Genomic DNA, 23,359 nt, shown 5'->3' on the forward strand with positions numbered 1-23,359 from the left:
TACATTGTCAGAACTGTAAGAACAACATCAAATTGGATCAGGTGGGTACATTGAGCAGTGCAGAGACATTGTGAGGTTGGTGTCACTCAGTGAGGTGGGTGCCGAGATACTGTGAGGTTGGTGTCACCCATTTGGAGTTGCAGAGACATTTGAGTTGGTGTTGTTGAGGTATCTAGTTAATGCCATTCTATAATTGAATTGGGGTTGATTTCGGATAGGAGAAGCATCTCAATATTAAAGTATTAATTTTGCAAAATAGTCACAACCTTAATTGAAAGCCTTTTTTTTAAACCTCAACCACCAAAATGGTCATAGCCAAAACTTAATTAATTTAAAACCAGCGACACTAAACAACATGACAGTAGGATCATTGATTTGTGCTCCTGTTTCCACTGTCCCTGCCTGGCTGTTTATAAGTTTTCCACCATATATATAAATATATATAAATCTCCACTATTCTGTTAACGTTAGTATCTACACTCTAACCAATATGTTTTATCACTAGTTAGGATATTTCTTAGAATTATTTCTTAATTGCTGTAGTTCATATACATGACCTACATTTTTTGCCACTCCTAATGTAGACTAAGTAGTTGTCCTTTTGTGGTAGTGTATATTTTAAATATCATAAAAAATGAAAACCATTTAGCTAACGTTAGCTCCTTTTGTGAATGTCTTAAAATAAAGATTAAGACTTCATTTTCTTTCTACCAGCTAGTTGTTCTTATGATGTTCTAATGAATGCCAAAGAGAACAAGTAAATATCAATGCTTATTGTTCAACAGAATCACTGGGTGAGGGATCCTTCCCATCTTGGAGAGAATTTATATGAAAGGCAGCCTTTTAACTCATCAGTTTATCACATACTAACTTAATGGCTTGATTCTGAGTCGCCTTGTGAAGCTTGGGAAATCTTAGGAAAACTGTGGCCTCATCATGAATTCAGTTTACATTAACTCCCAGCAGATCTAAGCTTTATCTACATCAGTTGAACTTATTGAAACTTAGCTCAAGATAAATATCTAGCAAGTGGGTGTTTTTTTTTTTGTTGAGTTTTTTAGTTTAGGCGCATCGGCACAATTTAGGCCATGTCGTGCCCGTAATCACTCTCCCTTTAATAAACAAGGGCTAAATTCTATACAGTTAAATCATTAAAAACAAGGTCTATTCACAGTTAAAATAGTAAAGGTAGTAAAAATTTAATAATTTGGTAAAAATCTTATGTAAAAATTATATATTCACAGTTCATAAATCAGATCTTGTTAGACAATCCCACCTCCTGGACAAAGCCCAGTACCTTCCCAGGGTCAACATTATCGAATAGTATTTTTAAGTTGTGTGGTCTAAAAAATTTCTCCCTATCTAGCAAATATATATAAAGGAAGATATGAACATTTGGGGAGTTTCTTGTACATTCAAATATTCTGAGTATTTATTCAAAGTTGTGTCATTATATTTAAAGTAGATTATCACTATATTCTGTACCTAAACATTTGAATCTACTTGCTATTTAGATGTGGATACACCAAGAACAAAGCTGTCCAAAGCGTTTATTTGTTTGTCCAGTTGGATGTACAGATAAGGTAATTACTACATTCTCCATTTCTAAATGAGACTTAGTGACTACCTAAAATTCTCGACCTATATGGTGACATGTATGCACTAGGCAAAACAGCAGGGTTTCTGTCCAGGGCTTTTGCAAGAGAGGATTTGAGCCTCTCAAGCCCTCACTCTAATGGAGTTTGATGATGGTGATGATGACTAGATTCTCCATTTCTAAATGAGACTTAGTGACTACAAATATTTTATGCAACATAACTTCAATAGCATTAGAGGAGATAACATTTGTTTCTTTTGGTTTTCTTTAGTTTATATAACAAAATGTTTTGTTTTGTCTGAATTCAATAAAAGTTGTCAATTTTGTTTTAATTGTCCATTCTAGTTTCAGTTGGATAAATATACAGATCACTTGAAACCTCTGATTGAACCTCATTTAGCTTGGACTATACACAAATTGACGCAACTAGAATTCTCTATCAAAGAGAATATTAGAAGCTGTGTCCCCCAAACAGAACTAATACATGTTATGGAGGAAATAAAAAAAATGGAAGAAAAGGTACATAGTTTTTAAACAAACATTTAGAACACAAGTATAAACTTTTTTTTCTTGTGTTTAATATTTTCAGTGTTGGATACCCACTAAATAGTTTCAAAAATTGCTTTCAATTGACCAGGCCATCATTGTAAAGCTATTGAAAATTTTCACACTACCAAATAACAATTGTTTCCAAATGTTAAAAAACAATCATTTCAACTTATCATCTGTGTTACTGGTATTTTTAAAACTATTTTATGAAGCAGCTGATAATGTCACTGTTAACAGGTTGTAAATATGGAGAGGCAACTCCAGCAGGTACTGCAGAGCAGATCTGGAGCAGCAGCACCACCTGGTGATGTAAGTGGTCATTTAACTTCATGTTTCATGGACTCATTTCTTTTTTTTTTTTATTTCCACACACATAACTTAGTTGACTGTCTATTTTGTTTCAAAATTTGTATTTGATTCCATTGCATTTAACTTAGTATAGTTATTCTATTCAAACCTATTCACTCTTCTTTACAAAATACATTTACTCTATTTCTAATTTCTCTGGCACTCTGTGTTCATATCTTCTTCTTTGTTTCATCTTGTCATGTTCTTCAAGCCCACACACCACCCAAGCAAGTATTAAGTTAACATTTGAATATGTTCAGTGCCAAACATTGAATCCACACTAATAGCAGCAAGCATTAAGTTCATTGTCATGTTGACTAAATGTAACTTGAGAATAAAGTCATTGTTCTTTCAGATGACAGTAGAACTCACTGCCAAAGCTAGTTTTAAATTGGTGGAACCAATCCTAGGAGTCATCCATAATGAGGTGGATAGAACTATCCACGCTTTAACAACTTTAGAAGGTCATTACAGACAACAGCAAGCACAGGTAATCAATACCCATCATAGAAATAAAACACAGGTAATCAATACCCATCATAGAAATAAAACACAGGTAATCAATACCAGTCATAGAAATAAAACACAGGTAATCAATATCTGTCATAGAAATAAAACACAGGTAATCAATACCAGTCATAGAAATAAAAACACAGGTAATCAAAACCAGTCATAGAAATAAAACACAGGTAATCAATACCAGTCATAGAAATAAAACACAGGTAATCAATACCAGTCATAGAATTAAAATAATCACAGAAAATGACTGTAAGAAATGGAAATGAAATGCAGAAAACATCACAATTAACATCTTGACAGAAATAAAAACTGGTGTAAAAATATTTAGCTTACAATAAAGCTCATTTTTTAATAAAACAGACATTATTAACACATATTATTTTATGTACAAATATAGTTTTCATGTCAAATTTTTACATACCAACATACCAATCCACCAACTCTTTATAGACTATAAAATAGCTTATGACAGTATCAGAAGGAAATACCTATATGACACACTACAGGATTTTGGAATACCCAATAAGCTGACAAGACTTATACATATGACATTAAACAACTCAAAAAGCAAAGTCATAATACAAGGAGAACACTCACGGGAATTTAGGATTAAACGAGGATTAAGACAAGGAGACGCACTTTCCTGCATGCTTTTCAACTTAACACTGGAGAGAGTTATAAGAAATATACACATAAACACAAGGGGAACTATTACTAACTACTTCAGGAGAGAAAACATGGGTCCACAACCAACAGGGACGATATACAGCCAACCTCTACAATACCTTGCTTATGCCGATGACATTGCCTTATTGGGTAAAGAAACCTCTGACATCGCTAGAGCCTTCATACAACTAGAAGAAGCATCTCGACCAGCAGGACTTGAGGTCAATGACAGTAAAACCAAGTACATCACAATGACAAGAGACAATCAAACAGAGGGACAAAATATCAAAATCAAAGACTACGAATTTGAAAACGTCCAAACTTTCAAATATCTAGGAAGTACTATTTATTTCCAAAATGACCTACTAACAGAAATAAAGGAAAGAATAGCAGCAGGCAACAGGGCATTTTATAGCACCCACCATCTACTTAAGAGCAAAATGATTTCAAGTAAAACCAAGAAAATAATATACAAAACTATAATAAGACCAGCAGCAATGTATGGAAGTGAGACCTGGACACTGACAAAGACATCTGAAAATTTACTTAACACTTGGGAAAGAAAAATCCTTAGGAAAATCTATGGTGCCATACAGGATGAAACAGGGTGGAGGACACGCACTAACCATGAGTTATATCAATTATATGAAGACCCACCAATAGTGAACGAAATAAAAAGAACAGACTACGTTGGGCAGGTCACCTTGAAAGAATGTCAGACAACAGAGGGGCGAAAATCGTATACAGGCAAAAACCAAAAGGCAGGCGACTCAAAGGCAGACCCCGAATGCGATGGATAGATGACGTGGAAGCAGATCTGAAGCAGCTTGGGGTTAGGGCGTGGAGACGAAAGGCCCATGAGAGATCTGAATGGAAGGATGTGTTAAAGCAGGCCAGAGCCCTCCATGGGCTGTAGCGCCACTGGGATGGATGGATGGATGTCAAATTTTTACCAGTATCAAAGACATTGCTAGATAGAGTAATATGTTAAACACTGACTCACTGTTTTCTATGCTAGATTGACTGGTATGTTAAACTTAATAGACTGATGTGTTAAAATATTGACTCATTAATTTCTCTGCCCTTACACTTTTAGTTGGATGAAATTGAGACTCAGCTACGCATGCAGCAGCAACAATTACAGTTGAAAGATGCTGCACTGGCTGATCTTGAGATGAGATTGGCTGCACAAGAAATGGCTCGTTATGATGGCACAATCTTATGGAAAGTTTCTGGATTTGAAGCTAAGAAAAGAGATGCCATCAGTGGTCAGACAACTAGCCTCTATTCTCCAGCCTTTTATTCTGGACCGGTTAGTCAACAAAACTAAGACAATTAGCACTTGACTAGATTTTACATAATAAATATATCTAACATTTGTCAGTTGCCAAATCCATATTTTATTTTAATTATGCAATTTATGTACAAGTTCCAATCTGGTTGAATTCTATTGGTATTGCTTCTTATTAAGGCAATTTATTTCATGTTGGAATGGCTCTATAGTGAACTTAAATGCATTTGTTTTAGCAAGGACTAAATAATACTTCTTCTTTAAAGAAATCCAGTGTTATAATTCACTTGTAAAGCATGAAATAATGGATTTCCTTCTAGAAAGAACATCTGAAACTTATCAATCTGTTAGACAATCCTAACACAGAGTAGGGGTGCTTTTTGATATTCGGCCGGAGTCGAATATTGACGAATAGTAAAAAATGATATTCGTCCGGAACCAGAGCCAAATACCTAAGTGTCTTGTAAATAGCTTGTGTTGCTGAACATTTTACAAAACTGTTAAATAACATATCTATATTGGTTGGTATTAATGTTTTTTTTCTTTTATATACCTTATTGATTTAAACTCTGTTACTGATTGATTTATTCAAGCTTAACAGTATTTATAAACAGCCTACGACAAATTAATCTGTAGCATGAGTGTGTCTGTGTATGTTCGAGGCCACCAACTATAAAGGCTGTGTGTGGGAGGGTCAATATAAAATATGTTAGTCATGGGCGTAGCCGGGGGGGGGGGGGGGTCCTTGGGGTTCACCCCCACCCACCCCCCCGAAATGAAAAAATCCCCCCCCCCCCCTTTGCGGAATTAAGTGACTGATTTTTGCTTTCATTTTGTTTATTTTAGGTGAGATTTTAATACTAAATCATCACTTACCACAGCACAGCCGAGGCAGTTTTGAGTTAAAAACCATCTACCAGGGGGTTTTGAGTTTAAATCCCCCTACCAGGGGGTTTTAAGATTTAAAAAACCCCTATCAGGGGGTTTTGAGATACAAATCCCTCTACCAGGGGGCTTTGAGTTTAAAACCCCCTACAGGGGGGTTTGAATTTAAACCCCCTACCAGAGGTTTTTGCAGTTAAATCCCCCTCTTCTATAAAACAAAACAAAAAAAAATGCAAACAACAATCCCCAAATTCCAACAGCACAGTTGAGGAAGATTTTGATTTTAAAACCCCCTCCAAAATTTACGATAAAACCCATCTTCAAAATAAAAAAAAGCAAATTACACACTCAAAATTCTATGAGCGTAGCCAAAGGGGTTTTGAGTTTCAACCCCCCCCCCCCCCTCCATTTGGGGTTTGAAGCTAAAAAGTACCTCTTCAATATAAAAAAAAAAGCAAATTACGCACTATAAAATCTATGAGCGTAGCCAAAGGGGTTTTGAGTGTAAATCCCCCTCCTCCAGTTGGCTTTTTCTTTAAAGTTTAAAACCCCTCCAGATGGTTTTGAGTTTAAAATTCCCCTACAGAGCGTTTAGAGTTGAAAACTTCTCTCTTCAATATTATTTTAAAGCAAACTATAGTGACCAAATTCTTTAATCGTAGCTAAATGGGGTTTTGAATTAAAAACAAAACAAAAAAAACTCCAGAGATTTCTTAGTTTAAAACCCCTCAACAGATGATTTGACGAAAAAACTTCTCTTTTCAATATAAAATCTAAAGCGAAATAGAGGCATGTAATTCCAAGAGCGTAGTCAAGAAAGGTTACAAATTTCTACCAGTGGCTGGGCTCCATTAATAAAGTGTGAATAGTCTTCTGCCGAAATTGAAAATCATTAAATGTATCTCAACAAAGATGGCTAAGACAGATTTTAGGAGTCAGTCATAGAGATCGGGTCTAAATCAAAGAAATCATATGCCGAACTGGGAGTCGAATACTTAGTAAGGTTGTGACAGAGCATCGCATGAGGTTTTGCGGGACATGTTCTCACACAAAATGAATTACGCAAAATAAGAGTTGCGGAAACAGCTTGCCGGAAAATGCACCGAATGGCGCGAGAGGGTCTAAGTCAGTAAGAATAGCACATTAGATTTTTGAAATAAAACTTTTTAATAGCCAAATAATGCACTGTAGATACCTCAGAATATGCATTTTGTTGGCTTTCAATACCAGAAATAGTGTCCGGCGGCGGGGCTTTGCCCCGCGCTGGGGGAGCGCTGCGAACTCCCCTAGACCCCCTTGCTAGCTATGGGCGGGGAGTCTACCATAAACAATAAACGTCTTCCGAAAGGGTCAGAATGTAATAAAGATTAATTATGTACACACACACACACACACATATATATATATATATATATATATATATATATATATATATATAATTTTTTTCCGCCCCCAAACCCTCCCCGAAAAAAAATCCTGGCTATGCCCATGATGTTAGTATATATTTAACTAGTTACTAATGTAAATCTCTCATAAGTAAAGTGCAATCTGGCATATAAAGTGGTTGGATGTATGTGTTCATGAATTTCAGACCAATAACTTGTCATCAGACTTGTAATTTAAAGTCCAAAGATCGCTTCTGGTTCTGGCTTCAAGGGCTTAATACTGATAGTAGCTGTTAGTTAATAGTTGGAATCTGAAGTGTAGTAGGTCAACTATTTATTGTTTTAGATAAATCCATTTGTGGCAAACGATATTTTATTAACATCGGGAACATTAATTATACCTATTTATAGCTTGAACCTTAGAGGTTGCAAAGCATAGATTTAATTGTAGTCTGTAGGCCCATTATTGATATCTATGTTTAGATCTAAGAGCATTAGGAAAACCAACTATAGAAGAAAAAAAAAAAAAAAAAACAACATAAATAGACTTTGTGTTCGACTGATTGCAACAACCTAGTCAGACAGGCATAGTGAACCTACACATGTAGTCCTTGTGTAGTGTGTATAGTTGATTGTGTTGATCATCACGCTTTTGTTTTTCCTTGGGCATACGCATTAGTGTTGATTGGTCAGACAAAAAAGATAACGTATTGGCATAGTCAGTTAAGCATATAGATAAAGTATACCCGTACATTAGTTACAGAGGTCAAGGTTGCTTTTTTTACACTCCAGCATAGTATTTCTTTGTTTGCTAGATCTAACTGTGGTACTATTGTTCAATTCTTTTATGCGATTAACAATTTTACTGTAAGGTTTTCCATTATTTATTAAGTCAAAAGAATTAAACAATTAAATTAGCTTTCTTTCTAAAGGTTTTAATTTAATACAAGGCAAAAAATACACACACGCAAACATGCACATCTTTGGTTTATTTTATTTTGCAAAGAATGTATGTAAGAAACATTCAATGCAAAGAACGTATATAATTTTTTCTTGGTTTCCGTAACTGTTACAAAAGAAAGGGCATGATAGTAAGCCTATTGGGTATCAGATGTGTAAAAAGTCGTCCTGGCCTGATACACAGTGGCTAAGTATGCCTCTTAAGTGAAAAAAAAAAAGAAATAACAAGGAGTTAATTGACTGTCACAAATTAAGAATATCGTTATCAAATCACGACACTTAACTGCAGGAGTAATATTCAAGTTAACACGTTAGAAAAAGTAATTTAACCGTAATATTTATTTGCAGTGTAGTATGCTTTAGTCCAGCTTACTAATTGAGATTCATATCCAAGTAACTCGGCACACATGAAAAGGTGTGGCCTCTAGTCCAGCCACGTGATACTGATTTTTTTCCAAATAAGCAAACTCTTTCTCTGGTTACCCATGTAGATGTGTGGCTTGAAGTCCAGCCCCCTAATTAATTTGTTAAGTAAACAAACTCAGTTCCCTCGCTGACTTCTAGAGAGTGCTTACTTCCATCGTATCTGACTTGTGGTCACCTGTCAATTAATGAACTCAATGTGATGGACTAAACAAATAAAAGGGGGTAGGAGTTGTTCATCTCTACCTCTGAAAATATACCTGGTTACCCTTGTATAGGTGTGGCTCTTGTAGTCCAGCCCCCTAGTTAAGATTTACTACCAAGTAAACAAACTCAGTTCCCTCGAAAGATGTGACCTCTAGAGAGTGTCGATATACTGACATTAAAGCTACATTCATCATATTTGACTTGTGGTCACCTGTCAATTAATGAACTCAATGTGATGGACTAAACAAATAAAAGGGGGTGGGAGTTGTTCATCTCTACCTCTGAAAATATACCTGGTTACCCTTGTATAGGTGTGGCTCTTGTAGTCCAGCCCCCTAATTAAGATTTACTACCAAGTAAACAAACTCAGTTCCCTCGAAAGATGTGACCTCTAGAGAGTGTCGATATACTGACATTAAAGCTACATTCATCATATTTGACTTGTGGTCACCTGTCAATTAATGAACTCAATGTGATGGACTAAACAAATAAAAGGGGGTAGGAGTTGTTCATCTCTACCTCTGAAAATATACCTGGTTACCCTTGTATAGGTGTGGCTCTTGTAGTCCAGCCCCCTAATTAAGATTTACTACCAAGTAAACAAACTCAGTTCCCTCGAAAGATGTGACCTCTAGAGAGTGTCGATATACTGACATCAAAGCTACATTCATCATATTTGACTTGTGGTCACCTGTCAATTAATGAACTCAATGTGATGGACTAAACAAATAAAAAGGGGGTGTGAGTTGTTCATCTCTACCTCTGGAGATATATCTGCACAGCTAGACAGTGTGACGTAGTCAAGAAATATAAGATTAACATGTTAACTAACCTGCTCAAAGGTCAAAACAAATTGAAAAAATGTGCTCTATATGTAAAGCGCATTTATGATGTAAAGTTTCATTTCTATTTATATTAACACCCCTTGTCTTTATAATAAATGATGTTGGTGCATATTCATTATAGGCTCTATTTTTAAGCACATTATTTTGTTTTAATATAAACATTAATACGTTCTACAACAGACATTAATGTAACGAGGTCCACTTTATGCATATTAAATAGGTGTACTTTTTACTATTCGGCCAACGATCCGGTAGTGATATTCAACCGGAGCGAATATCGCAGAATGGTGAAAAAGTGCAGAATATTCGGCAGAAGCCAGAGCCGGAGCGACTATCCAGTACACCCCTAACACAGAGTGACCTCAAAAACACAGTGATCTCACGTCAATATTTTTGTTTGTAATACTTGTTTTGGTATTTAGTTTTGCGTTCAGAACACTTCTGTTTCATCCATAATTGAACATGTAAATGAGTAGATCAGCAGTTCTCAAGCTTTTAAGCTCGGCTACCCCATTTTACAATCCCCAACTCTGCCCAACCCCCCCCCCCCACACACACACACACAGCATTAGAAGAATAGACAAAATAAAATCCACATTTTCGATGGTCTTAGGCGAACCCTGACAAATCGTCAATCGACCCCTCAAGGGGTCGCGACCCACAGGTTGAGAACCCCTGGAGTAGATAAACCTTTGTTCAATTAATATTTGTTTTAAACTTTCAGGCTTATGGAAACTTGTACTATATACTATATATTCACAAACAAAACATTTTCTGTTGGCTAGTGTTCCTTTATGTTTGGCTCTTTAACTGTATGCCTTGAAATCAAGCTCCTTATATTGATTCTCCCGTCCCGAGACATGACGTTAAACTGCACTCCTCTTTCCTTAGCACTTTTGGAGCTCAAAAGTGCCCTACTTCTTTTCTATCATTGTGTCTGCCTCCTCTTTTCCTAAGTCTGCCTTCATTGATCATCACACTGTCTCCTTATCTTTAAAATCTCACTACGTCCTAGACCAGTCCGTTTGCCGTGGACTGCGACAGGTAAGGGGGGATAAAGAGATCCTGGTGTTTGAGTGGTGGCTATCTGAGGATAAACCACCGCAACACAATACTTTGGCTCTAAGTTCCCCTAGACCTGAGGCCCAGATGGCCCACTCTGGGTCAACCGGCTGGTCATGCCGAGCTACCAGCATAGGTCATCGACCTATGCTGGAGGGCGGTGGCTGGAGGGTCAGTCAGGGAGCTGCTGTATCGGACACATGTCCGATGAAGCAGCTGACTGAGTATAGCACCTGTGTAGCCCTGGCGGGCTCATTCTGGACATCCGAATGGCCCGTCCCCTAGTTGGACTCGATGGCGGGTGGGGAGAACAGGTGCCGAACTAACAAGAAAATATATATGGATAAAAAAAACAACAATAAACTACTTGCCCCAGATTTAAGTCTGGGCAAGAGACGACGTATTGAGGCAAAAAAGGAGGAGGCCACAAAAAGCTGTACTACCTGGCCATCATTTTTGGTGGTCAGGTGCACAGAGGAGGGGAAAAGCCTGACAAAGCTGAGCCCTTTTATTATCTATAAAGGACTCAAGTCAGTAGTGGGAGAGCCCAAGAGTGTGTCTAAGCTACACAAGACAATGGAATTTCTTGTAAAAGTAGTAAACAAGATACACTCTGATGGGCTTTTAAGATGCAGAAGACTCTGTGATCTCCAAGTGGAAGTCATGCCACACAAGAGTCTGAACACCAGCAGAGGTGTAATCAGCTCTAGGAACCTACTGGAATGTTCCGAGAAGGAAGTAGTGGAGGGCATTGAAGGAGTCACCCATGCCCGGCGCATTACCAGGCGCAGGGATGGTGAGGAGGTCAAAACCGCCACTATTATCCTCACATTCGGAACTAGGACACCACCAGAGTATGTGAAGGCAGGATATCTACGAGTTCCAGTGAGGCCCTACATACCTAACCCCATGAGGTGCTTCAAGTGCCAGGGTTATGGACACGGTGCAGCAGTCTGCAAGAGGAACACTGTGTGTGCCAGATGTGCTGGAGAGGGTCATGAGGACAAGGGCTGCACAGCCAGTTCAAATGCCCAAACTGTCACGCTGGCCACTCAGCCTTCTCCAAGGACTGCCCTGTGTGGAAACAGGAGGTTGCCATGCAGGAGTACAAGGCAAGAAATGGATGTACCTTCAGCCAGGCGAAATCGGCTGTATTGGCCCTACCCAAGGGCCAATTCGGCTTGACAAAGACCTACGCCCAGGCTGTTGCTAAGATAGGAAGATCCATAGCCACACAGACGGACACATTGACCCCACCACCCCCTCCTCCTCCTCCAACTCAGAAGAAAACACCGCCAAAGAACACACCTCCGAAGAAAAAGGAAAGCCCTGCTGTCATGCTAAGGAACAGGTTCTCTGTGCTCGCTGATGAGAGCATGGAGACAGAGCAGCATGTCAAAACCAACACTCCGGGAGAACCCGGAGACATCATGTCTGACACAGATTCTCCTCAGAGAACCCAGCCAGACACCCCAACCTCTACCGAATTAGAGGTTGACCAACTCCCTAAGGGGAGAAATCAAAGCAGAGAGGATGCCCGAGGGGAGAGAGGAGGAAATAACCTCGCTCTAACCAGAGGGATCTCCCCTCTCCAGAGAGAAAGACTTCCCCAAAAGGGGGTTGTCCTTCTCTCCATCCAAACCCAAGAATAAAAATACCAAGGTCACTGGAATAAAGGGAAACCCCTCCGGGGGCCTCCCAAGGCCAAATAGCTCCAAGTAGGTCATCTAGAATAAGCCATGGATTCCAGAATTGTACAGTGGAATTGTAGAGGCCTCAAGGCCAATTATGAGGAAATGCAGCTACTGATGGACTCTGAGACTCCTGTAGCTGTCTGCTTACAGGAAACATTTCTGAAAGATAGCATCAGCTTCCGAAGCTACAGTGCTTACAGCAAGAATGTTGAGGATGCAGAGAGAGCATCAGGTGGAGTCAGTATCCTTGTGAAGGATAGCATCCCCCATGAGAGGGTAGAACTACAGACCACACTACAGGCTGTAGCAGCTAGGATAACCCTTCACAAGGTTATCACTTTCTGCAGCCTGTATCTACCACCAGGCGCTCCATTAAACCCAACAGACATGGAGGACCTATTGAAACAACTCCCCTGGCCTTATTTAATCCTCGGGGATTTCAATGCCCATAACACCATGTGGGGATCCAACAATACCGACACAAAAGGTCGTATGCTGGAGGATATCTTCCTCCAACATAATTTATGCATACTTAATGATGCATCACCGACCTACTTGCACCCAGGAACTGGATCACTCACATGCATTGACCTCACCGTATGCGTCCCCGGACTTCTGGACGACTTTAAATGGTCAGTTAGCAATGATCTAGGGGGAAGTGATCACTTCCCAATCATCATTACTAACAATCTCCCCTCATTAGGACGACCTCAGCGGTGGAAACTGAATAAGGCCGATTGGGAACAATTCCAAAAAAGATGCTCCGAGGATATCACAGAAAATATCCTCGATGAACAGAACCCAGCTGATACCTTTGCTAGCAAACTACTAAGTATAGCCAGGTAAGTTGTACCCCTAACCTCTGCAAATCCAAAATGGCCTAGCAAACCATGGTTTGATACAGCTTGCAAAAGTGCTATTGGTGATAGGAAAAAACGACTGGCTGCATTTATAAAGAATCCTTCCCAGGAGAACCTAAATCTATTCAGGATAGCTAGAGCAAAGGCTAGACAAACCATACGGTCAGCCAAAAGGAATTCCTGGAGAAGTTTTGTCTGCAGTCTGGATGCCAAAACTTCTGCTAGAGCGGTTTGGAAGGCAGTAAGGCGAATCAAAGGGAAAGAATCAAATGCAATAGGGCATTTGAAAAACCAAGGACGAACTGTCACGTCCCCCAGAGAAATAGCTGACTGCCTTGCATCCTCAATAGCAGAAAAATCATCCACTGCACACTACACTCCAGAGTTCCAAAAAGTCAAAATCAGGGAGGAAAGACACCCCATTGATTTCAGGTCAGAGAACAATGAAGACTACAATAAACCGTTCTCGCTTGAGGAACTGAGAGAATCGCTGGACAAGTCACATGACACAGCGCCTGGAGAAGATGAAATCCATTACCAGTTCCTCAAGCACCTTCCCGAACCCTCATTGGCAGTCCTGCTAAGGGTCTATAACTGTGTGTGGCAAACATGCGCTTTCCCAAACAGCTGGAGGAAAGCCACAGTTATACCGATACCTAAACCGGGAAGAGACGGCTCTGACCCAGCTAACTATTGACCAATAGCACTAACAAGCTGCATCTGCAAAACCATGGAAAGAATGATTAACAGTAGGCTGGTCTGGTACCTGGAGAGGAATAAAGTGATCTCCAATTATGGGGCTTAAGGGACACCTCCCCCGTTTTGTGGGGGAATTCCTGAAAGATCGAAAATTTCAGGTTTGAGTGGGCAACTCCGCTTCTGACACTCATGACTAGGAAATGGGTGTACCCCAGGGCAGCATTCTGTCAGTCACCCTGTTCAACATTAAAATAAATAGCATCATAAATATTCTGTCCCCTGGCATAGAGTGCTCTTTGTATGTTGATGACTTTGTCATTTTTACTTATGGGAAAAACATGAACACCTTAGAAAGAAAATTACAGTTATGTTTAAAAAAAATTCAGGGTTGGGCAAACGACAATGGTTTTAAATTTTCAGACTCCAAAACAAAACAGTATGCAATTTTGTAATCTAAGGGGATACCACCCAGACCCTGAACTATTTATACACAAAAAAAAGATCCCTGTCGTGAAAACTACAAAATTTTTAGGCCTCACCTTAGATTCCAAATTTAATTTTCTCCCCCACATTAAGGAACTTAAGAAGAAATGCCAAAAGTCATTAAACATACTTAGAGTACTCAGCCATACGGACTGGGGAGCTGACAGAGATACCTTGCTGCTGCTTTATCAGAGTCTAATTCGATCCAAGCTAGACTACGGATCCATAATATATGGAGTAGCAAGGAAGTCGTACCTAAAAATACTGGAACCAATACAAAATGCTGCCCTGCGTCTCTGTCTCGGCACGTTTCGTACATCACCTATCCCAAGTCTCCATGAGGAGGCTGGAGAACTCCCCATGGATATAAGAATGAAAAAGCTTGCAATGCAGTATATAGTCAAGCTAAAATCCAACCCACGAACCCTGCTTTCGACTCCATATTTAACCTCACAGAGGTAGAATTATACAATCGAAGGCCTAACGTCATACAGCCGTTGGGCCTTCGAATGAGAGAACCCATCCAAAATTTAACCCCACCCATTGACCAAATCTCTAAAATAGAAACCCCTCAGAATCCTCCTTGGCTAATGAATAAACCCAAATTAAATTTATCCCTCCTTAATTTCAAAAAAGAAAATACAGACCTAAGCATACTACAAGTCCACTTTAGGGAACTGCAGGAGAGCTACGGAGATTGTGGCACCATCTACACAGACGGATCCAAAATGGATGGAAAGGTCGCGTGTGCCTGCTCCTTTCGGAACAAAACAATCTCCCGTAGACTCCCCGATGGCTGCTCCATCTTAACGGCCGAATTGCATGCAATATCGCTTGCACTTATGGCCATTAAAGCATCAGAAAGGAGGAAATTTATAATCTGCTCCGACTCCAAATCTGCATTGCAAGCTTTGGGGCGGATGAAGACTGACATTCCATTGGTACATAAGAGCCTGAAGCTGTTGGACCAAATAACAGCCGACCGTAGGGATGTCACCTTCATCTGGGTCCCCTTCCATGTTGGCATTGAGGGAAACGAAGCTGCAGAGAGAGAAGCAAAGAGAGCCCTAAATCATGCGGTGTCAGGAACCCAAATTCCCTGCTCGGACCTGAGACAAAGTATTGCCTCTGCCACCTATCGAGAGTGGCAGAACCGATGGGAGGCTGAGACTCACAGTAAACTCAGGCAGATTGTGGCGGATGTCAGGTGGCGGCCCACATCTAAGGGTCTGACAAGGCGTGGTAGTACGACCATGTCCAGACTTAGGATTGGCCACACCTACATCACGCACTCTTTTGTACTGAAGAGAGAGGAGCCCCCACTTTGTGAGTACTGTGACTCTCGCCTCACCGTGGAACATATCCTCGTTGATTGCCCCAGATACCAGGATGTCAGGGAGAAATATTTTAGAGCCACTAATTTAAAAACACTATTTGATAATGTCGACCCTGGGAAGTTACTGGGCTTTATCCGGGAAGTGGGGCTATCTACAAAGATCTGATTTATGAATTTGTGAACATGCACTATTTACATTAGATTTTTACCAAATATTTAAATTTTTACTACCTTTACTATTTTAACTGTGAATAGACCTTAATTTTAATGATATGACTGTATAGAATCTGGCCCTTGTTGTTTAGAGAGAGAGTAGTCCTTAAGGGACTGCAGGCACGACATGGCCTAAATTGTGCCGATGTGCCTCAAATCAAAAATCAAATCAAATCTTATATTGATTCTAGTGGAGGCTAATTGTTTGTCAAGAACTCATGGACTTTTAAAAACAACTCAAGAATACACATGAAAGATTTTAGAAATCTCTTCCAAAATGAATAGTAAATCTCTCAGTTTTTATTGGCTGTAAAACAATTTCATTGTCATTTTAAAAAAGACTGTATCTGGCTGAAAACATTTGATCTCCTTTACAGTGTGGCTACAAGATGTGTGCTAGAATTTATCCTAATGGTGATGGTATTGGGAAAGGGACACACATCTCTTTGTTCTTTGTCATCATGAGAGGTCACTTTGATGCCTTGTTACCTTGGCCATTTTCACAGAAGGTAAGACAAAGTATTTCTCTCTAAAATCTTCCTCCCAACTTTGACTTCAATTATTACCAAGCTTATATTAACTCACTCTGCGTGTCTGGATGGAATCTTGTACAAATAGTTTCTCCCACTTCTCATTCTCGGATCAAGCTGAAACTTTGCACAATTATTTATTGTCCATGACAAGACATGAATCAATCAAAATATTGACCAATCCTTCCATCATGAAGGCTTCGAATTTAGATTTGATTATCTTTATTTTCTAAAGGGGACTTAATTTTTTGAATTGCTTTTGAAAGGCAGTTAAGAAACCTTCTCCCAGATAACCCCCCTTGTCCCCCCTGGTCCACAAAGTTGTTGCCAACCATGTTTGGTTATATTCATGGTAGGGCTAAATGTAGAGTCTTACTCTACCTGTGGTATTGAAAGGTTAACTATGGTTATCTTGTGGGGGTAAGATCCTGGTTAATGTGTGTGATTTTTAAGGTAGTTGGTGAGGACAGACTGAGAGAGTTAGTCAAGAGTTGTTGGAGTTGGAAGTTAAGAGTGTGTGATAATTCTGTTAGGGTAGGAAAGTTGTTCCTATTGGAGATTGGTATTCTGTCTTGGACTAAGTAAAGAATGTGTTTTGGATTGATCTGATGATTACACATTGATTTTATGTTCAGTAGTGTAATCAATTGTTTAGTAACTATCTGAATGTATTGAGTGTGTCCCTGTGCTAGTGTTCCACTGAGAGATGTCCCTGTCAGTCAAAGGACTGAACTAGGGCTTGGAGTTGCTCGCCAGGGATCCAACCCCTTGACTACCGGTACTTTCACAACCACCCAGGCTACCTCTATTTAGAGGCAGTTTGTGAACAAGATAATTGGATCATATCACACTGAGAATGCTAAAAGCATGACTATTGGGCTAAGCAATAACATTTAATAAAAACTATTTCCAATAGCACAAATTTATTATTGCTAGTCTAATTCTTTTAAAAATTAATCACATAATATTCAAAATAATTGATACAAATTCACTCAATATAAGTTTTTTTTTGTTTGTTTTTTTCGCAATTTAGTCCAACTTATTTATCATCCTATATTATCATTAGCTATGTTTTTTTCTATAGAATGTTGACTAGGAATGTTTGTGTTTCCAACATTTGAACATTAGTGTGTGTCACTGTGAGGCAATTCTAACATATACAGATTAAAGAGGAGAAAATTAACTTTCAAAAAGAAAGTATTTGGTCTCCCACTCACCATGTTTGATAATGTATCAATATCCTACCTTATATCTTATTGAACCCTGGGGGAGAGAAGTAGCAAGAGCCATTTGGCACAGGAAGTCAAACAAAAAAAACGTTCACAATTCTTAGACTGTCAGGCTGAGGTAATTACTGTGGACTAAACCAATCTCTACTCTATGTACCATCAGGTGACCTTAATGATGATTGACCAGAACCATAAAGAACATATTGTAGATGCTTTCAAACCTGATCCAACTAGTTCATCATTTAAGGTAAATTCTCTGCTCTAAGCTTAAGATATTGGCATTATAAATAGACTGCATTCATCTTGGTTGTTCTTTACACATTAGGATGTTCTGAAATAGTGTGAGATATCCTGTATGTGTGAGACATCCATTATAATATCTGTGTTTAATGGTTTTTTTAATGAAATTTTCTATTCTTTGTTTAGACATTGTCAAGGTTTTAACTTTTATTGATCTATTTATCTTTCAATGACAAATATATGTTTGTATACATAGGACATATGTCAAGACTTGAAAGTACTTTTGTAAAGTTAGTACAGCAGATACTCACAGTCTATAATTCCAGCAGATACACACAGTCTATAAGTCCAGCAGATACACACACTCTATACGTCCAGCAGATACACACAGTCTATAAGTCCAGCAGATACACACAGTCTATAAGTCCAGCAGATACACACAGTCTATAAGTCCAGCAGATACACACAGTCTATAAGTGCAACCAGAGAAATTGAGTGTTACTATGTTTTGTTTTAGAATTTTATTTCAGAATTCTCTCTCTTTGCTTTGTAGTTAAACATTGACTTTTACAAATTAAAATGAGACATAGAGCAAGGGTTAATTTGTGTTTTATTGAAGGATTCTGTTTGATGTCTTTCTGTAGCGTCCTACCACGGAGATGAACATTGCAAGTGGGTGTCCATTATTTTTGCCATTAGAGAAACTACACAACAGACAACATGGCTATCTACGTGATGATACACTGTTTGTAAAAATACTTGTGGATACAGACGGCCTGGACAGATACACAGAGATGAACCCATCACGATTTACAAATAACTACTTGCCATAGTCTTAGGCTTTTCCCTCTGACATCAAGACACTCACATGACCACATAGTGTGACACTCACATGACCACATTGTGTGACAGTCAAAACCTTCACATAGTGTGACACTCACATGACCACATTGTGTGACAGTCAAAACCTTAACATAGTGTGACACTCAGTAGTTCAGCCAGACACTATTTAATACACATTCTAGATAGAGAGTTTTGTGATAAGTCCTAAATGAGCCAAGGTTCACTTTCTGAAAAGAAATGGCACTACATTCTTGCTCTGAATGAACTCACCAGTACTATTTGTTTCAATGTGGACATTCTCTTCTCACTTCTTCACGCTCAAGTCTTAACAGCTGTGTACACTAGTTGGCAGTATAACAGCTGTGTACAATAGTTGGCAGTATAACAGCTGTGTACAATAGTTGGCAGTATAACAGCTGTGTACACTAGTTGGCAGTATAACAGCTGTGTACAATAGTTGGCAGTATAACAGCTGTGTACAATAGTTGGCAGTATAACAGCTGTGTACAATAGTTGGCAGTATAACAGCTGTGTACACTAGTTGGCAGTATAACAGCTGTGTACAATAGTTGGCAGTATAACAGCTGTGTACAATAGTTGGCAGTATAACAGCTGTGTACAATAGTTGGCAGTATAACAGCTGTGTATAATAGTTGGCAGTATAACAGCTGTGTACACTAGTTGGCAGTATAACAGCTGTGTACAATAGTTGGCAGTATAACAGCTGTGTACAATAGTTGGCAGTATAACAGCTGTGTATAATAGTTGGCAGTATAACAGCTGTGTACAATAGTTGGCAGTATAACAGCTGTGTACAATAGTTGGCAGTATAACAGCTGTGTACACTAGTTGGTGGTTCAAAATGTCTGCTGGTGTAGTTGCATTCATTCCAGAGAATCATTCATTAGGCAACAAATCATTCTTCTGATTCTACTGTTTATCTCTCAGCTAACAAGAGCAACATCTTGAGTGCAATTACTAAATTGAACAACTCTCCAGGCTAGAGGATTTAAAGAAGGAAGCTTCCATTTGAGTAGACAAACAGCCAACTTGTTTATGAACCATGAGAGGAACATGTACATATCATGTTGTAAGATTAAGTAGACAAGAGATCTACTCAGTAAGTTTAATAATGAATTCAAGAGAACTGAACAATCTAATGTAATCTTGACTCCTTTCAAAACTAATGCATCCAATAGAATAGGATTTAGTCGATTTGATTTTACTATAGACCTGCTAAGTAAATATATCCAATTCTTAGATGAGTGGTTGACATGTCACAGGGAAAAGCCAAATTTAGATCAGATCATGAAATAGATGATGGTTTCTAAAGTATTGCATTTTTTTTTTAAACTTTGTATTTTGATTGAATTTCATCATGTTTGCATTACATCTCTATATAAAGAATTATCTACTTCTATTGTTTTCTGAACTGGTCTGTCCTATCCTCATCATGAACTTCCAATCAACAATGTAGTATTCCAAACTTGTGCTCATACCCAGTCAACTTTTGGTTGTAGATAGCTGAGATCTTTGCATTGGAATACAAAAAGTGATGGGAAGTGGTAGGAATACTTTGTACTTGTATGTGCTACTTATAGATACCTCTGAGTCTTTGACTTGTAGGACAAAGTCAACTCTACATTCTAGATTTATACAAACTTACAGGCTTACCTTTTCCACCAATTGGTTGGTACAACAGTTTATAGTTAATTGGTATGGTCCATCAATCTATTTCTATGCTCGTTCAACTGATTCCTGTACTCTATCAGCTGATTCCTGTGCTCCAACATGCCAACTCTTTGTTGGGGGTTGTCCATTCATTGAATAGTTAGCCTCATATAAAAATTATGAAATAAATGTCTATTGTAGTCATAAGAAGTCTTGCACCAATCACATAGCACAACACAGGATACATTTTGGTTCTGGCCTCAAATACTTTTTGTTTCTACTACAAGTTGTGCAAAGTGTTTGATTGTTTGTAATTATGCCTCAGATATTTTTTTGTTTGGTTTTGATAATGTATATCATACAAAATGACATAATTTGTGATCTTAATTAATATTGATTTGATTAAACATTTTTTTATGGCTCTTATACTCTACAAAACATTCTTTTAATATTTCTTTTGTTGAACTAATGTAACGATGAAAAAAAGCTGGAAAATGTTTTATTTAGTTTTTAGAGTGGCTTACAAGGTCAATGTTTCATGCTTTATATTTAAAACACACTATAAAATGTTTTAATGTATGTGCTGGTTTAATGTATATTTAATGTACAGATGTTATTTTTTGCCTTTTCTATTGTCAGTGCCAGTGCTGCCATGAATGTAGGCTCTCTTTATAGTGTGCTCTCTATACAACATCATGTATGTGCTGCCAACTTTTGATATTTTTGTCTCCTCAAGTTCACTGTGAAATTCTATGGCTTATGACATTCACTAGTTTATTTCATATGACCTCATCTGTGACATTTACTAGTTTATTTCTATGACCTCATCTTATTGTGATGGAATGTTGTGTTATCACTCAACTCCTAATGACTCTGAGATTTGACTTCCTGACAACAAGAAAAGAAGTTTCAAAATGTAAAAACTTGATGTTCTTTTGTCACCCCATAGTTAAATAGAGCCATTGATTTTCGACTAATGAGTCTTCGTTTTTAAATGTTCACTGCAATAAATGTGTTATTGAAATTCAGCCAGTTTAGGTCCACTTGAACAATTTAAAAAAGATTTAGACATCTAGAGGAGCGGCTTTAACTCCAGCTAGGGCTGTAACACCAGATATGCTCATCTTAAGTTTTAAAAGATAAAATAATTATTTGAAGCTATACTTTTCACATTTAATGTTGTTGTTTTTTGGCATTTAGCGGTAAAAAACAAATTGTTTGAGGTTGAACTAAATAGTCCCAATGAAAGTATCCCAATGAAAGTATCACTTGTCCTCAACAGAATTTTTTCTCAACCATCTTCACATTTGACAGTGACATTGTGATCAGTACACTTTTGAAACTCACATTATTAAAGTCTTTTATGAAATTCTCATCATGTGATCAATGTCACCAAATGTTCACTGAACTGTAAGTATCCTAATCTGTAAGTATTCAAAGATTGCCTTAGACTTTGTTTGGCAAGATTTTGTGGAGTGTTCTCTATTCAGTGTCATCAACTTTTGTTGTAGTCACTTCATTCTGTCCTTGAACTTATTTCTATTGACTGCTAAGTTTGAACAAAGAGAACCACCAAGTCATTCTTTGTGTTCACCTCAGATTGATCTGTCATTCAAAATTCTAGTTAGAAAAATGTTTACTGGCTTCAAATTGAACAATCCAAACTTCAAGTTGAACCAGACCATTTTGAATAGCAATTGTAAGCCAACATATAAGCAATATCTGTGCATCGTACACACTTTGTGTTCAATAAACACACAAGGGAAACAAAGTGTTTGTAGTTTCTTTGTAAATTATTGATAAATGTTAAGCTCTAACCCCACACCATTTAGACACATGAGATCCTACAAAACTCAATTCATTGGTTTAATCTTCATCCTACAAAACTCAATTCATTGGTTTAATCTTCATCCTACAAAACTCAATTCATTGGTTTAAATTCATTGGTTTAATCCTCATCCTACAAAACTCAATTCATTGGTTTAATCTTCATTCTACAAAACTCAATTCATTAGTTTAATCTTCATCCTACAAAACTCAATTCATTGGTTTAATCTTCATCCTACAAAACTCAATCCATTGGTTTAATCTTCATCCTACAAAACTCAATTCATTAGTTTAATCTTCATCCTACAAAACTCAATTCATTGGTTTAATCTTCATCCTACAAAACTCAATTCATTGGTTTAATCTTCATCCTACAAAACTCAATTCATTGGTTTAATCTTCATCCTACAAAACTCAATCCATTGGTTTAATCTTCATCCTACAAAACTCAATTCATTGGTTTAATCTTCATCCTACAAAACTCAATTCATTGGTTTAATCTTCATCCTACAAAACTAAATTCATTGGTTTAAATTCATTGGTTTAATCTTCATCCTACAAAACTAAATTCATTGGTTTAATCTTCATCCTACAAAACTAAATTCATTGGTTTAATCTTCATCCTACAAAACTAAATTCATTGGTTTAATCTTCATGCTACAAAACTAAATTCATTGGTTTAATCTTCATCCTACAAAACTCAATCCATTGGTTTAATCTTCATCCTACAAAACTCAATCCATTGGTTTAATCTTCATCCTACAAAACTCAATCCATTGGTTTAATCTTCATCCTACAAACCTCAATCCATTGGTTTAATCTTCATCCTATAAACTCAATTCATTGGTTTAATCTACATAGTACAAAACTAATTTCATTGGTTTAATCTTCATCCTACAAAACTCAATTCATTGGTTTAAATTCATTGGTTTAATCTTCATCCTACAAAACTCAATTCATTGGTTTAATCTTCATCCTACAAAACTCAATTCATTGG

The 23,359-nt window shown here is 37.8% G+C and overlaps 1 protein-coding gene across 5 annotated transcripts in view; it reads left to right on the plus strand.

Moving 5' to 3' along the window:
- Positions 1-22,306, plus strand: part of LOC106050308 (TNF receptor-associated factor 2-like) — a 53,639-nt gene extending 31,333 nt beyond the window's left edge. For 4 of the 5 annotated variants that reach the window (XM_056042778.1, XM_056042780.1, XM_056042781.1 and 1 more), the window contains 8 exons: positions 1,515-1,583; positions 1,943-2,116; positions 2,384-2,455; positions 2,850-2,984; positions 4,776-4,991; positions 16,400-16,531; positions 17,945-18,028; positions 18,666-22,306. In XM_056042778.1, coding sequence (XP_055898753.1) covers positions 1,515-1,583; positions 1,943-2,116; positions 2,384-2,455; positions 2,850-2,984; positions 4,776-4,991; positions 16,400-16,531; positions 17,945-18,028; positions 18,666-18,854 — 1,071 coding nt within the window. In that variant the 3' untranslated portion in view covers positions 18,855-22,306. The remainder of the gene's footprint in view (positions 1-1,514; positions 1,584-1,942; positions 2,117-2,383; positions 2,456-2,849; positions 2,985-4,775; positions 4,992-16,399; positions 16,532-17,944; positions 18,029-18,665) is intronic. The other variant, XR_008779977.1, reaches the window with a different exon arrangement.
- Positions 22,307-23,359: the final 1,053 nt, after the last annotated feature.

This window comes from Biomphalaria glabrata, chromosome 9 (genome assembly GCF_947242115.1).
Source record: "Biomphalaria glabrata chromosome 9, xgBioGlab47.1, whole genome shotgun sequence".
NCBI lineage: Eukaryota > Metazoa > Mollusca > Gastropoda > Planorbidae > Biomphalaria > Biomphalaria glabrata.